Below are 17,602 nucleotides of genomic sequence, written 5' to 3' on the forward strand. Positions count from 1 at the left end.
CCTGACATCCAGTCAAGAGCAAAAAGAAATGAATGTAGCCATGTTTGCCTGGTTTGTGATCAGCACACTCTCTCTACTCTTACATAGTTCAGGACACCCTGTATAGGGAATAGAGCTGCCCACAGTGAGTTGAGTCTTCCCACATCAATAATTAAGACATTCCCTTACCAGCATACTCACAGGCCGAACTAATGCAGACAATCCCTTACTGAGAATTTCTTCTCAGTGATTCTAGGTTGTGTCAAGTTGACAAATTAAAGCTATCTGTCATAGAGTGTACATGCAAAACCTTGCACATGACTGTCCATATCAGTCTTACTCGTGTTGTCCAGAGCTGGAGCTAGAGCTCAAAGGTAGAATGCTTGCCTGGCATGTGTATGAGAGACCCTACATTCAAGAAAAAAAGAAAGAAAGAAAAGGAAGGAAATACAAACTCTTTACAATAGCCAGTGTGTGGAAGCAACCAGTGTGGAAGCAATCATATAGGGTGTGATAAGGGATATTCAATCAGGGAATATTGTTGAACCACAGAATGAATGGGGCCCCAACAACCTGGTGCTTCTGTACAGATGAATCTCGAAAACATTTGAAGTGACAGAAGCCCTAAACACACATTCCATTTACATGAAGTGTTCAGAGTAGGCAATTTCACAGAGACAGAAAGTAAACTGGTGTTCTCTAGAAGTGTGTGTGTGTGTGTGTGTGTGTGTGTGTGTGTGTGTGTGTATGGGGTGGGGAGTGAGGAGCAACTGCCAATGGCTATGGGGTTTCTTCAGGGGTGATGAAAATGTTTTTAAATTGACTGTGGTATTCATTGCACAACTTTGTGGCTATACTGAAAACCATCAAATTATACACTTTAAGTTGGCGAACTGCATCCCAATCAGACTAGTTTTTCTTTTTGGAAGACACAAAAGTGTGGTCTCCAGGGAGCAACCTTAGCCATTCCGACTTACACAGCTTCCCCACCATGCACTCAGATTCCCCGCCATGCCAGCCACCCTCTCAGGGAACCACCAGGCCCTTCAGGCGTTTCTTCTCCAAGGCTAGCTCTTCCCTGAGCCACAGTCACCTTGCTATCATCTCCATCAACAGTCCTGTAGTTTCCTGCTTGAGACCTGGGTATAGAAGGCAGCCACGTGTTCAAATCCAGCCCCGGGACTCTGGGCAGCAGCCAGTACAGCTTTCTCAGAGACTCCATTGTTCATCTTTGACAGAGTCAGCACAGATGAGAGAAGGAAGGGAGCACTCCTGCAGGGAGGAATCTTTGGCTGTGGTTCCTCCAATAAACCCACAAGCCACTCCTAGGTGTCCTTGGATCTAGGTCAGTGGACCATCCTACTGCTTGCATCTAAGCAGCTCTTCAGGCTGATATGAGTAACCCTACACTCTCAGACCCCATAGGTTCCCTTCCAGAGCACGGCTCTGACACTGGACAAACCCCTAATACCCTGAGTTCCACAGAACAGTCCCAGGCCTTTCTCCTGTCCCAACAGAGGCCTCCTGAAGGCTGGCCATTCACTTGCTCTGTGAAGCCACAATTCCTTAGGTATGTACCATGGAGATACTCTTGATGATAACTGACCCGGGGTGGGGCTACCAAGATTCCAGAAGGCTGAGTGGACACTGTTAGTGATGATGTGCAGTCCGCTTGTCTAGACTCTCTTCCTTTTCCACTCCCCAACCACCCCTCCCCCTACTCTCTCTAGTCTTGCATCTCAGCACACTCAATGGCCGTGTGAGGACCTGCCATGATTCACACCTGTAAGCTTGATCTGCATCTCTGGGTACTCCTAGGGTAGTGCTCACCTCCCTGGATTCTTCAGCCTTCTCCTCCGTCTATACAAGGTTTCGAATAGCTGGGTCCCCAGCAGGAAAATGGGGGCTTTTGAAGGCCAACTCTAAGTGTCCTGGAGTTTAGGGGGATATTTAATAAAGACAAAGTTTTCATAGCCCAGTTTTGCTTTTCAATACCCTCCCAAACCTTGCTCTGATAGGTTTAGAATAAGATGTTCTAGCAAGCAGTGTATTTTGCTATGCTATAGTAGATAAGAAGAACAATGACTTCAGGGTTCAAAGCCAGGCTTTGCTACTTTGTGGCTGTGTAATCTTAGACTAGTTACTTTGACTCTCTGTGTCTTACTCTCTTTACCTGTAAGGTGTGTTAACAATCCTGCCTACCTCATAGGATGTCATGAGGACTAGCAGAATTGACAGAGTGCTTTTGTCAGAAGCTGGGATGCCGCCTATTTGAAATGGCTGTTTGAGCCAGCTGCTGGTGTGAACATCTTTGATCCCAGCACTCAGGAGGCAGAGGCAGAGGCAGAAATAGGTGGATCTATGGGTTTAAGGCTAGCCTGGTCTACAGAGCAAGTTCCAGGACAGCCAGGGCTACACACAGAGAAACCAAGTTTCAGAAAAACAAAAACTTTTTTTTTTTAAAAGGCTACTTGTACTGTAACTAGGCCCTCGAGTTGTCAGTCCTGTCACCAAGGGAACAAATGTCTTTTCTGATTTGACTAAAATGAGAAGGATTTAGGAAATGCATAGGAGCTAAGTGTGGCAGCATACACTTAGAATCCCAGCACTCCAGAGGCTGTAGCAGGAAGATAGCAAGTTCAGGCTAGCCTGGGCTATGTTGGGAGACCTTGTATCAAAGAAAAGAGAGAACAGCAAGAGTGCCACCTCTCCAGACCCATTACCATCCTAAGCCCCAAAGAGGAGGAATGGGTGTTACCAGACCCAGAAACAGACAATCATGCCCTGCAGAGACCACCAGCAGTGGGCCTAGGGGAACCAACCAGGAAGGAAGCCCAGGCTGCTATGACTGTGGTGGCTGGATTGCCAACCCAGCTGGAAGCTAAAGGACTTGGCTAGTCAGTCCACTGGTCAGGCCCTGTGGGTCCTTTGGTGTGTGTTGGGAGAGGTCAACCCACCATCTCTCCTGTGCCTGTACCACTACGGCCCAACTCTCCCGCTTTGCCTAGGCAAGGGGCAAGGGCAGCTCTTCTTCCTGTGGTAACCAAGAAGGGACAGGACCAGCTCTCCTGGGCTTACAAATCAGGGCCAACTGTGAGCCTTAAGAATAATGCCGGGTGGTGGTGGTGCACGCCTTTAATCCCAGCACTTGGGAGGCAGAGGCAGGCAGATTTCTGAGTTCGAGGTCAGCCTGGTCTACAGAGTGAGTTCCCGGACAGCCAGGGCCATACAGAGAAACCCTGTCTCAAAAAACCAAAAAAAAAAAAAAAAAAAAAAAAAAAAAAAAAAAAAAAAAGAAAAAGAAAGAAAGAAAGAAAAAACAACCAGCAGTAACCAACACACTGGATATGCCAGCACAGCTGCTGTCAGATGGCTGCCACTCAGGTGTATCTGTTGACATAGTAAGGGATAGAAATGTCACCAGATGAGCCCTGTCTAAACACCTGACTGCAGAAACCATGAAACAAGAGATCAGGCGAAAGCAGCTTTGTGGGTTTCCCTCTTCTCCCCACACCTCCATTTCCCCAGGCTTTGGAGTATGGATTGAAGTGGAAATTTCTGGGTTTTTTTTTTTTCGAGGCAGGGTTTCTCTGTGTAGCCCTGGCTGTCCTGGAACTCACTCTGTAGACCAGGCTGGCCTTGAACTCAGAAATCCACCTGCCTCTGCCTCCCAAGTGCTGGGATTAAAGGCGTGTGCCACCACTGCCCGGCTTCTGGTTTCTTGGAGATTGTGTCATGTGATGCTTTTCTGGAAGCTGTCGAATGAGAGGATGTTTTGCTGAAGCAGACACGAGAGAGGACCATGGTGTTTGGAAAGACTATAAGTAGACCACAAATGATGCTCTTGCATTGGTTTGTCTTGCAACTCCTTGCTGATTATTGCTTAGTTGTGACTTTGTAGAGAGAAACACACCACAGACCTTCTAGTGGTACTCTGGCTGCTTCTTGCCGCTTCTGTGGTCTAGCACCGATTAGGCAGAGCCTTGTGGTTTCTTCTGGATCCAGCCACTGCTACTGATTTGTGTCTGGTGTTTGCTGATTTGACTGGACTGCCACTACTGATTCATGTTTAATGTTTTGAACTGGACTGCTGATATCCTGACAACAAAGATTGGAATCATCCCCCAAAGAACTATTTCTAAACAGATCTGCATCCCCCTGGTCCTATTAACCATCTTTTTGCCCTACCTTTGGTCAGGGGGCTAGAAGGGAGGTTGAAGTGTTTAAGAACTCTTATTAAAGTAGGTTTTGAAAAAAATCTAAGCCTACAATGGATACACCGTTGTTGCAAAACCAATCACCCTGTGCTATGTCCATACAGAATCACTCGTCTGCCCTGGTTGAGCAGACATGCCATTAGGCTCTTCGGGGAGAAGCAGCTGTCACTTAAGCCTGAGAGCCTGAAACACACAGCCCTATCTGTGCAGTAGAGTCTGCACACACCGAGGGTTGCTTCTTCAGTCACCTTGTTTCCCAGGCAGTAGCTGAATGATGCCAGGCTGGAGTATCCTCTGTATGCACAGCCAGGGAGGAATCTGCTCCCAGGCAGGCACATTGGCAGGATCGAGTCCCTTAAGGGCTTTGGGCTGAGGGTCTCAGTCACCTTCCTCAGCTCTTCATACTCCTCAATATGTTCAGACTGAGATGGCCACCAAGGGAGGCCTCTTGCATCAAAGCTGGGAAGTCCATTCTTATACAACCTAATTACAGAGATGACATCTTACTTTGTGTTGCCAGAAGCAAATCAGGTCACTGAAGGGAATGTGCATAGCAGGCATGAGGCAGCGCCATCTTGGAAGTTGCCTGCTGTGGCTGAATCTATATGGGAAGGAATCAGGGGTTTGGATGTTGCCATCAGCTACTGATACTTAGTCCTTCTCCCTGCTCTGTCCTCCTTGGTGTTGACCTAAGAGTAGCTCTCCAATGGCTCCAAGGTGACTCCTGAGACCTACCAGGATCATGTGGTCTGTCTATCTGTCCTGCAGGAAAGGAAAAACCTTCCTCCTATTATGGACTAAAATTCCCTGTACGATTAGGTAGAGGTCACATGACTGCTCTGTGATTAGGAGAAGGGCAGCCCCTGATGGCTCATAGTAATAAGCACCTACACTAGGTCCGAGGTGTGTGTGTGTGTGTGTGTGTGTGTGTGTGTCTTTTCCCTCAGTTGCATTGGCAGGAGATAAAACCTGATCAAGAGGACACTGACATTAGCCTAGAACTATGCACACACATCACCATCATCTTCTGCATCTGTGTCACAGCCTGCGTTCACACATGAGGATACTCAGATAACTATTCAATATCTTGCTTAAGGTGGTGTTTAAGATGATTTATTTTGCACTTATTTATGTATTTACTTACTTATTTTGTGTGTTTGATATGTATGTGTGAGTGTGGGCAGGCTTGAGCCAGGGTGCAAGTGTGCGGGTCAGAGGACAGTTGTGGGAGTTGGTTCTCTCTCCCTCCCATGTGGGTCCATGGTTGTCAAGCTTGGTGGCAGGCACCTTCACATGGTGAGTCTTCTCACAAGCTCCATGGTGGTGGTTTCTGCAGGGCTGGTTATACATCTCTAGACTCACCAAACTATATGCTTAAATTCAGGATTGTTGTGGGCAGATTAGATTTCAAAGAGGCTACTTTTATTTTTTTTTATTTATTTTTTTATTTTTTGAAGTGTACACAGAGGCTGCCACCTCTATTTTATTTTTATTATTATTATTATTATTATTATTATTATTATTATTATTATTTTTTTTTTTTTGGTTTTTCGAGACAGGGTTTCTCTGTATAGCCCTGGCTATCCTGGAACTCACTCTGTAGACCAGGCTGGCCTCGAACTCAGAAATCCGCCTGCCTCTGCCTCCCAAGTGCTGGGATTAAAGGCATGAGCCACCACCGCCCGGCTAAGAGACTGCTTTTAAAAGTGTCATATTTGGCTATTATATTGTAACAAACAAACAAACAAACACCCCAGAACAATTATTTCTTTCATTCTTCCAAGAACCATTATCTGATACTATAGCAAAGTCAGTTGTGTGACCAGGGGATAAAGTTCTAAAATTCTAATTTATGTTTCCCTTTGGCAGTAAACGAACATATGTCCATATACAGTATTTGTGTCATTTATCAGCTGCAAAGGGGTTGTTACAGTCACAAGAAGCTGACAAAAAAAAAAAAATCAGAAAAAACACCTTGTGGGAATACCGTACAGAGATTATAAGGAAGGGTGGTGTGTATTTTATTATCATTAAAAAGCAAAGCCGAGAGTCACCTTTCTCAATCAAGTTACTTACAATGTGGTTTAAAAATGTTAAGTACAAAGAATCATTTTTCTGCAAGATCATTTTCTTGCCCCTCCTGTCAATACAGGATAGTCACAGAGGAGAAGGAGGAACCTTGACTGACTCAGCCCTGAACACTAGCTGCTGGTTCCAGGCTCAGGCAGGCTCGCTCTTGCCTGCTGGGCCAGCTGGGCCTTCCTCTTGGCAGCCCTGAAAATGAGGGGATGGAAAGAGAATTTGCAACAGTGACCTCTGGGAAGCTGTTACATTTTTGACAAGAGGCCAATGGTTACACATTAAGCCACTCAGCATCTCCAAACTGCCTCGCTTGCCCAAAGGCAAGCCAGGCGGTCATGCTCATCCCTGGAGAGCAGAGTTCCCACTGTGAGCCAGGCATTGCAGTCCTACTGTGTGCCCAGGTTGAGGAAAGGGAGTCAGGAGACAAAGATGGAAAATTCTGGCGACATGGAAAGGGAAAGTAACTTGGCTGAAGTCTGACTGAAGCCTCTTGCCAGCTGAGAATCAAAATTTCAACATGATTAACTTTCCTTAAGGCTATTTTTCCCTTCCCATCTGTAAACCTGCCATTTTCTAGGAATATCCCCAGTTTACAGTAAAAGGGTGCAGTCTAAGCCTTTTTGTAAGCCTAATGGCTCCTGGTTTTACCTTATCAGATTCTAGTCTCATCTGTAGCACCTCGGGAGCCACCTTATAACTTTACCAAAATAAATAAGTAAATACATAAATATAAATAACGGAGAGTCCCTTAAAAACCGTTTAAGCAACGACCTTCCAAGTGTCTAAAATCCTGTATACAGTCACCACTAGGACTTCTAAAGGCCACCCTTATTTGAGATACCACATCTGTGCTCTTGTTGTGCCCTGATCTTTCTGTGGGTTTTTTTTTTTTTCTTTCTGTTTTTAATAAACTTCAGCTTTACTTAATACTGGCTCATTCCAACATTCTTTTCTGTGAGGAAGTCAAGGAACTCTCTTTACCTGAGTGGCAGTCCTAAAGGAGAAGTCTGTGAATGCTGGCCTGGGCATTGTCTACGCAGTTCTGGGCTGTGTCATTAATGCTGGTACAGGGCAGGACACATGAGACAAGGTTCCTTTCTCCTCCCTCAGACCTTGTGTAGGCAATCTTTAGCCCTTTCTCATGTATTCATATATTCCTGGGTTAGGAGATCAGGAATACATGATGGAAACATTGTATATATAGTTAGTATATACATTGTATATATAATTAATTAGTTAACACTGATAGATAAAAAATTACCTCAAAACATAACAGCTAAAATAATATTTTCCCACCATTAAATATATTTTTATTGACCAGGATCTATCTATCTATCTATCTATCTATCTATCTATCTATCTATCTATCTATTTATTTTTGAGACAGGGTGTTGCTATGGTGTCAATTTGGCCTAAAGTTTGAGGTCTTGTTCCCCCCAGCTATCCAAGCACTATAAGATATGAGGCATCAGCCCTTGCTAGGCTAAAAATTTGGAAGCAGCTCAACTGGTTGGTTTGACTTGAGGTTGCTGCTGAGGTTGCAGTCAAAATAAAGTCAGGCAGCCATTTTGGACTGTGAGGGAGCCAGAGCAGCCTAGAAGGATGCTGAGTGCTGGCATCACAGAGTGTAATGAACTTCCTTATCTTCATGAACAAAAAGCAAAGTCTCACCCTGGTTCAGTCACAGTGTGTGTGCCAGGACTGGGGGTGGGGGAGGACAGGGGTTTCCCAGAGTAGGCTTTTTGTTTATTTTGTTTGTTAAGGCAGAGTCTCCCTATTTCCCCCATGCTAAACTGGAACTCACAATCCCCCTACCTTGGCCTCCCTACAATCCTTGAGATTATAGGCAGGCAGTTTAGAGTAGAATTTTACATGGAGGATATAATGAAAGGGCATCTTCAGGGGATGAGCTAGCATATGGAAAGACCTAGAACCAGGACCTTAGCTCCATCTTTAGCTAATGAGGAGAGAAAAACAAGTTACAGCTTGCAAAAGCTTGAGTGCCCAGAGTGGGAACTTCTGGAATTAGTAGCCTCTCTTACAATCTTTTCCCCCAGAGGCCAGGACACGGGAACAGGGAGCCTAGTGTATTATCAGAATCGGCTGCTCCTGAACTGCTTGTGGGAGGTAGTGATTGTTTCTTTCTCACTCTTTGGAATTGATTAGTGGCCATCTCACTTCTCCCTTGGGAGAAAATATATATCCTTTCTCTAGGAGTCACTGGTGTCCTGGGACTCTCCTGTGAAACTGACTGACAGCACGCTGGACAGGATGAAGGCTCATCTGGTCTCAGCTGGTGGGTCATCAGGCCATGGTCTCAGCCCACACTTCTGCTTTTATCTCAGTTGAGGGCCCTGGGATTTCAAGAAAGGGCGTCCTCAAATGGGGTCTCACCCGGGGTGCTGTTAAGGATGTCTGGGTGCTAGGAGACGGCAACTCTTTCTGTTTCCGATGACAGGGTTCCAGGCTCAGCTCTTTTTTTCCCCACAGTGTAGCCTTGGCAAATTCCTTAAACTTCCCGGGCCAATGTCTTCCGAGAGGTGAGTATGGAGGTGCCCATCCCCAAAGCTTGTAGGAGTTTGGAAGAGGCAGTTAACGGCCCGCCCAGGAGCAGTATCAGAAACAGCTCCTCTTCATTCACTTTCTTACTTTTTTTGTTAATTTTTTTTTTTTTTTAGTTACTTGTATTGTGTGTATGAGTGTTTTTGCTTGTATGTATGTCTGTGTACGACATGCTTGCCTGGGGAACTCAGAGGTCACAAAGGGGCATCACAGCCAATGAACTGGAGTCACAGATGATTGTTAACTTCCACGTCCATGCTGGGAATTGAACCCAGATCCTCCACAAGAGCAGCAACTGCTGAGTCTCTTCAGCCCGTCTTATTTAGTTAGCACACAGAGTTACAGGTTCCATTATGGAATTTTCATATATACTTTATTTTGGATAACTGTTCCCTACTCCTCCTCTCCTCTCCCCCACTTTACCCTTTCACCCCCCCCCGAATTCCTCTTTCCACAGGTGCTCTAACCCTCCCCCATGTCCTCAACCCCCGTCCCCCCTCTCAGAGGCCCCTTTCTAGTTTCCAGGCTCCTACATATACTCATCCCACATAAATACAATATATAGAAAAATCAGAAGCTGAGGTGGGCCATGCTTTTAATCCCATCTCAGCACTTTGGAAGAAGAGGCAGGCAGATCTATTTGAGTTCGAGGCCAGCCTGGTCTACATAGGGAGTTCCAGGACAACCAGAATCATGAAGAGACCCTGTCTAAAATAAATAAATAAATAAAAATAAAATAAATGAGAAGCTAAGATGTATGAGAGAGGACATACAGTGTTTCTTTTTTTAATCTTTGTAATTTCATGTAATATTACACAGTTCTACCCATTTTCCTGAAAAATTTATATCTTAATATTTTTGTGCCTGAAACTCTACTTTCTATATGCCATCTTCTTTATCCATTCATTTTTTTTTTGTTTGATGAACATATGGGCTAATTCCACTTGTTGCTGTTGTGAATAATAGCAACAACAAACACATCCATGTAAGTGCCTCTGCGGGGCCAGCGTGATGGTTCAGCATGTCGAAGTACTTGCTGCCAAGACTGGCAACTCGAGTTCCATCCTTGGGATCCACATGGTGGAAGGAACTAACTGACTCCCACAAGTTGTCTTCTTACCCACACATAGGCATTGTGGCGTGTGGTGTGTCCCCTGCCCCAGTATTTTAAAAAGCATTTCTGTGGTATGACATATACTCAGTCATAGAACAGTGCTGTTTTCAGGGAGAGATACTGCCTCAAAAGACAAGGTCGGGAGCCCAATAGGAGATGGTACCTGATGCCAATCTCATCTCCAACTGCACACGTGAACAACCAAATGTGTCCATGCACATGTGCAACACACACACACACACACACACACACACACACACACACACACACACACAAATATCAAGATCGTAACGACTAAGCTGAAACCTTTTAAAGTGTGTGTCTGGGACATAGTAAGACCGAAAGCTCCCACGAGGAGAGGGCGGGGCCGCCAGGACTCAGCCCAGTGAAGCTTGATCAATCTGTATAATATTAAATTCAACGTCGTTTACTCATCTCCAACCTTTGTAATTAAAAGCTCCAACTTCTCGTCCTCTTTCTGAAGTTTATTTGCGTCTCAATAGGCAAATAAAAATGGCTTCCAATGGCCAATGGCTATTATTCCAGCGTAATTCTTTCAAAAAAAAAAAAAAAATCACATCCATATCTATGAAAATGTGGGAGGAAATGTCTATCAGGAGGGTGACCAGTGCTTGTTTACTGTGTTGGCAATGCTCATGGTTTTCATATATTGTGTCACAACACCGACTGCTAGGTTTCTTATAAAGGTTTAGTTTCATATATTACTCTAGAGTGCTTTTCTGCATAATAGAAGTTAACTCATGCCAGTGTTTAGGAACCAATAATATCAATTCATTCAAATTTAATGACAGTTTTATTAAACTAAGAATCTCATATCACAGAGCATTCACAGTGCAGGAGGTCACAGTTATTGAAAAAATAAATAGCGGCATAAATATATTTATTATTTACAGCTTTCCAACCCCGTGCTCCTGCTCTGCCTGGTAGAGAGAATGAACAAAGATGGCGGCGGCGCTCAGCCCAGTGTGCTACAGATGTCCTGTGGGCACTGGGTGGTGTCTGGATGGCCTCAGAAGTTCTTGGTTTGGAGTGTTTTTAAGGAGGCTCTTTCAAGATTCAAGACTCCTCTGTTTCCATCTGCCCGTGACTTGATAAATCAAGGCTGTGTTGAGAAAACGTCCAACCCCTCCTGAGGAAACTGTGCCCAGGCCTGGCCCTTGGCATCTTGGATGTCCCTGGTCTCCTCAGGCCCAGCTTGCCTTGGCAGCCCTACCTTGCCCCTGGATCTCGTGCAGCTGGCTGGCCTTCTGTTGCCTCTGCCTCTGTGTAATCAAAGTTGCCTTTGTGTCAGAAATCAAGAAGGACTTTGGAGACATGGGGGAGGATACCCTGCCAGGACTGAGTGCTCTGAATGGCACATCCAGCCTCACAGACTAGCAGCCAACCCTCCACAGACTGCAGATCCCCAAGAGTCAGCCACAGTGGCTTAGCCACAGTTCTAACTGCCGGGGGGGCCCCAAGTAAACCTGGTGTAGGTCAGGTGGGAAAAGGCAGAGCACAGTCCCAGGGTCCACAGCTCAGAGGGTAGCAGCTCAAGGTGAGGCTGGACACCTGCAGCCAGAACTAACCACAGAACACTTCACTCAAGGAACAGAGTGAACTTGTCTCCGTCACGTTCAGGAGGAGCAAAGGCCTCCTGTTGGAAGAGGTCTGTGTTTCCTCTAGAATGAAGCCCCAAACTTCCCTGTTGGGAATTCTAGAGTGATGAGGGGTGAATGTTGTCTTGGACCCTTAGTAGACAAAAGTCGATCATGCCAAACCAAAGGTTACATGGTCACTTCTATTAATAGCTAACAGCAGCAGCAACAACAAACTTGTTTCCTAAGAGTAGAGTAGGGAAGGCCTGTATTCTCTCTAGGATTGGGGATTTTCTTGAATTCATGGATGGAAAAGCCAAGACCAGAATGGCGCCTAAGCAGCCACTGTTTGACTTATGGCAATCCCGTGGGAAGAGATGTGGGTCCTGCTGGCCTCTATCTTGGGGCTTTTGACAAGGAGTAGGCAGCCCCAGCCCTGTAAATGTAACAGATAGAAAAGCACACAGCTGCAGCCTTGACCTTCTCAGAAACCGACTGTTTTAACTCTTAGATGCTTCCCAGAGTCCCCAGGACTACACCAGGGCAGACTAGACATTGCCCAGGGGAGTGGGAGGAAGTTAGACAACTTGGTCACCTGGATAGAAAACTACACGGTAGATTAGAAACACAGGGTTAAAGCAGAGCCCGGCTCCCTAGCAGTGCATGTGTGGGTATGTGGGTGTGTGTGAAGGTATTTGAGGACTTAGCCTAGGTGCATGGAAACTGGAATGCAAAAATAGTTGAAAAGCTATAATGCTTAACCCCTCTATAGGGTAACCAAAGCTCCTAGACCACTCAACTGGCTTCCCTAAAATGATAACCCCTCCTGGGTAGCAGAGAAGAAAAGTGTCCCTTTCCCCAACTGCAAGAAGGCATGCATTTGGTGAAGGAACGTCTTCCCAAATCAGACATGAAGCAAATCACAAAGGCAGCACCCACCAGGTTTAGGCTGCTTTTATCAAAAAGTAACCATCAGGAGTGTCCAACACACGGCCCCATACCAACTTGTAAACTTGAAACATTATGAGATTTGGGGTGTGGGAAATATATACATACATATGCATATATATATATATATGTAACATGATTGCATGGTTCATGTATGTGAACTTTATAAATGGTATGGTTCAGAGAAGCCAAACACTGGGACACACCTGTGCCCTGTGGGTAGAACCCATGAAAGTCTCTCTCCTGGGCCCATATAACTGACAGTGGGAGAGTTGTCCAGAAAACAGGAGGAAGCCCTTTTCTAGACTTTGAGAAAGTCTAGTGGGGGATGACCATTGATGGGCTCATGGGTTGTGCCGAGCTGCAGAGACAGGAGAATCAAGGTGTAGTGTTCATATCTGGAGAAAGCAGGTGCCTTCTGATTGAGTCTACATGGGGACAGAGCTGGGCTCAGGGAGGCAGGGTCTTAGGTAGTCAGCTGGTAGCAATCAGGTCTTACTGTCACTCCAGTTAACCAGAATTTCTGAAACTTTTTTTTTAAGTTTCTATGGACACACCATGGTATCCAAGCTACCCCTAGGAGTCTTAGATACATCTGCTCACTGCCTCTAGAGAAGGACGATTCCTGTGGATATTGTGTTGGGAGACATCAGAGCGCCTCTGGCATGTATTTAAAACCTGGCTGATGAATGTAATATTCTGGTGACTTTAACTCTAAGCAGCAAATTCTCTGTCCCTTAAACATCTACCGAGAGCACAGCCACCTTTCCCACGCAACTTACAAAGGTAAATTACAAGGGAGGGTAAGGCAGGTGGGGAAGAGAGAGAACCAAACTTCCCCCAGGGGCCCAGGCAGGGTTGGGATAGTGTGTAGGTGGGTATTAGTGGCTTGGTGGGTTGAAAAGTGTCAGCTACTCACTGCCAAGGAGGACTAGGAGGCCACTGATCTAGTATAGGACAAGAGCAGCCCAATTTCACACCCAGGGAACGGGAAGGCCCCAGAGAGCAGCCTCCAGTGCTGTGCCGGACTTCTCTCCTGCTTTCCCCAGGAGGAAGGATCTAATGCTCACTTTCTCTCTCTGTCCACAGGCTGCCACCCACCCCGCCCCGCCCCCTGCCTCAGTTCTACAAAGGATCCAGAGAGGAGAGACCAGGAGAGAGGAAGACACTTTCCATGTGAACGTGGCATTTGCTCTTATTTTCTGCCTCTGAAGAGAAAAGCTAAGTTTATTTTTTAACTGTTTTTTTTTTTTTTCTTTTTGTAGCAGAAGTAATTACACCATGCTAATTTAGCTTTGGGGATAAAACAACAAAAGCAATCCTGTATACTAATGGAAGCATGTTTTTAAAAATGAAGGCCTATATTATCAAATGACTCCTTAAACTCATGAGGAAAAATATTTAGTTAAAACCAGAGAAATTTACATTTTCAACCTGTAGTTTCTTAGATATGAGAGATGCCCAGAGCCTTCGAGGATCATTGGCACATTTAAATTCAAAGAAAACTAGCAAGAGCTGTGCCCGTCATACTGAAAACATAACTTTCAGTTTCTAACTGCAGTTGTGAGACACTATGTAGCTTTCAGAAGATTCTGAGGGGTAGAGGGAGGCTGCAGGGATGTTCTCTGAAAGCTACTTGAAGATGCAGAGACTCAAAACATAGTGCAGGCCCTCAGACACTGCAGACTGGGCCTTAACATCTAAAAAATAGTGTTTGGTCTTTTTCAGGAAAAAAAAAAAAACAAAACAGGGGCATTCAACAAAGGCAGGTACTAGAATGTGATTTGAAAAATTTCTGGGTAAATTAAATATTCCATGGGGTTTTGACCCAAGAAGTAAGATTCACACCCCCAACTCAGAGCAAATCATGCCACCGTGCCAGGCTAGCCAATCTGGTGCACCACCTAGAGCAGGAGGGGTGATGGGCACTTTGAGCCTCAGCTCTGCTACATTCTGAAGCTAAACTAGTGTCACTTGATATCAATTGCTGACAAAAAGAGAATAACCCATGCTTACACTACAAAGAAGTTAGAAGGCTCTAAGGGGAGACAGAAGCACTCAGAGCTAGCATGCGTCTGTGAAAGTGTGTGTGTGTGTGTGTGTGTGTGTGTGTGTGTGTGTGTGTGTGTGTGTGTATGGTGTATGAGCTACTAGGGAGTAGATCAACTCTGAAGCCTCTTGCACTGAATTTACACTGAGGCACCTTTAGGCTCCTTCCCTCAGCTTATTAGCTATTCTTTTTAAGGAAAGTTACATTGTTGTACTCTGAAGACCACCAACCTTATCCAGATAGACAAAAAGCAAAGCCTTGACTTAGTCGAGCTACTAATACTGACATGAACTGCGAACAGAAGGCTGGTAATGGGAGCAAGGTCTCAATGCAGTTCTGCTAAGGGAACTTACGGAACACAAGCTTGAATGCTTTGTCCCTTGAAATCCAGAGAACATAGCTACAGATTCCACCATGGGCCCAGAAGGACTGGGCTGCTGGATTTACCATAGCCACCAAGATTAAAATCACTAAAAACCCATTCTCTCATTACCCTAGGTCATCCCCATGCCTTCTACTGTGCAAAATATCTCAGTATTCAAAGTGCATCAGATCTGATAGACTTTTGCAATAGAAACATTAAAAAAATAAAAACCTCACTATATAAAATTAATTTGTGCTTTTCCATTAGAACCCAGGGATGGTTTATAGTCATGAATCCATTAAGCAGCAATTTCAGAGCTACAAAGCAGTCAAACATTGTTTCATATTTTCTTATGTTTGAGTCCATCTCCCATCCCTGGCCTTGCTCGTTGTAGCAAACTCTGAAGTTGAAAAGACTTAGCTCTAAAAATCTAAGGTACATTTTTCATACTTGGCTTCAGCTAACCAGAGAGAGTGATTTGTTGATGCTCTTTTTTGTCCTTAACCATCACTTCTGCAATTGCTTGGGCATATAAACAACATAAACATTGTGTCTTTCAATGGGATAGTTTTGTAGCAGATCATTAACAGAGACGTTACAAACCTGATAGGACAGGGCATGGCATCCTAAGGTCTGAAATGTGTAGCTGTGACTACATTCCCCACTGTGTCTCTGGGTTAGCACCTGTTTCTGGGTGGTCTTCCACCTTTTCTATATTCCAAACCAAACGGTCTCGGAGCCAGCATGGGATGGCACACAGAGGGCTAATTTTTCTCTGAGGGTCCCCTTTTTGCTCCCTGTTAATGATCCTTTTGTGTGGAATGATATTCTTCAAGTATGATGATCTATATGTGATGTTTTATTTTTAATATTTCATTGCTCAGTTTCTGAATGTGTCAATAAAAAGGTTAACAGTATTTGCTTGCTTTTCTCTCTTCTATTGGGAAACTACGTTTCCACTCTTCCTATTTTTTCCTATAACTGCAGTGGTTGAAAGCCCCTACAGGTTGATGCCTTGTCTCTTCCAAGTTTCCAGTGTTCCCAGCAGAGTCATGGTGACATAGTCTGCTTTCTCCAGGCCCAGAGGTGACACTTGCCTCTGGCCCTACTTTGCACTCACCTAGGACACCTCGTGTTCACTGACTGACTCATTTCTGAGGCTGCCCATGTAACAGAAAGACAAACAGCACACAGAAGTCCTTTTGACTAAAGTGTGCAAGAGAGAAGAGACACGATGCATCCCTGCAGCTGGTAGCCAAGAGTCTGTGGAGCTCCTCAAATAATGGCTGGGCCCTGTCATGCAGGGACAGATGCCCATCAGCCTGGTCTATGACCAGACAAAGACCATGGTGGCCCTTCCTTACAGCTCATGAAAGAATTGACAGTGGCTGCCAAGGCAGTAGAGACCTGTGTGGAGAAAGAGAGAGGACGCCAGCATTGTGGTGGCCACAGCAGTTTCCTGGGCAATGGTTCAGCTTTAGTCGTCTTCTCTGCACATGGGCAAGTTGACGAAGGTAAAGACATTAAACTCTATCATTATGGAGAAGCACAGGAAGACGGCATAGAGGACCAGCACGTAGATACCCAGCTTCCGGTCCAGGCGCCATTTGTTGAGGTGGATGCCAAGGACCTGGTAGGAAATAGAGGGAGAGCTAGGCTGGGTGGGTCTGAGAGACCCAAAGGACATTTTTACCAAACAATAACAGTGTGGACTGTAGAACTCTTTCTATTATGTAGACAAGATTCTGGTCCAATTAAGACTGGACTCTGAGACTTGTCCTATGACATGGTTGAATCTACAGTAGCCACTCTCATTCAATGGCCCTCCTTTAAGAGACAGGTCACTTCCTCAGGGTGCAACATGTTCTTACCATGGCCCTTCCTAAGGAAATCAGATCTTCCCCTTTGCCTCAGAACTTGGCATCATAATCTTTCTCTTCAGCAGATTTCCCAAGCTCATTTGAGCCATTCTGGGTAAACTTCTGCTTGGAGCCTCACTTTGTTTTACATATGTTGGGAGAACAAGCTACCCCCATCTGCACTGCCTTAGCTCTTAGTCCTGAATCAAAGCTTCCCTGGGCTGGACCACAGCTGCCTTCACAGAAGAGAGAGCTCTGTAAGGACAGAACAACCTGATCTCAAACCTTAATTTTGCTTAATGTCTGAGCCTTGAGTTCTTCTGCAAAATGGAACTAATAATATCTTCCTCATCAGGTGAGGATTAAATAAAATGCCATGGTTATAAAATGCACAGCAAAGGTCTGTGCATGAGAGAAAGGAGGACCTTATTGTCATTACACGTCATCCTGAGGACTGTCATGTCCCCCATTTGTCAGTTTAGCAAGTGTGGAGAATTTCTCTCTCCCTGGACTAGTCAGAAAGGATTGAAATGTAATTGTGTGACATGACAAACTTAGTGATATTTTTGGTGTGTGTGCACACGTGTGGGTGCATGTGTACATGCATGTGGGTATGTGTAGTGGCCAGAGGATACTCATGGCTGTCATTCCTCACATGTTATTCACCTTCTTTTTGAGATAGAGTCTCTCACTGAACCTGGAACATTCTAGTTTGGCTAGGATGGATGTCCAGTCCCTAAAGACTTGCCTGTTTCTGCTTTCCCTAAGATGAAATTACAACTGTGAGCCACTATGACCCCTTCTTTTGATTACATGGGTTCTGGGACTC

The 17,602-nt window shown here is 45.1% G+C and overlaps 1 protein-coding gene across 3 annotated transcripts in view; it reads right to left on the bottom strand.

The window, feature by feature from the left end:
* Positions 1 to 15,752: 15,752 nt before the first annotated feature.
* Slc24a4 (solute carrier family 24 member 4) overlaps positions 15,753 to 17,602 on the bottom strand; it is a 135,085-nt gene continuing 133,235 nt past the window's right edge. For all 3 annotated transcript variants that reach the window (XM_076921360.1, XM_076921361.1, XM_076921362.1), the window contains one exon: positions 15,753 to 16,544. In XM_076921360.1, the coding sequence (XP_076777475.1) occupies positions 16,392 to 16,544 (153 nt within the window). In that variant the 3' untranslated portion in view covers positions 15,753 to 16,391. The remainder of the gene's footprint in view (positions 16,545 to 17,602) is intronic.

Source organism: Arvicanthis niloticus, chromosome 23, assembly GCF_011762505.2.
Source record: "Arvicanthis niloticus isolate mArvNil1 chromosome 23, mArvNil1.pat.X, whole genome shotgun sequence".
NCBI classification, from domain to species: Eukaryota; Metazoa; Chordata; class Mammalia; order Rodentia; family Muridae; genus Arvicanthis; species Arvicanthis niloticus.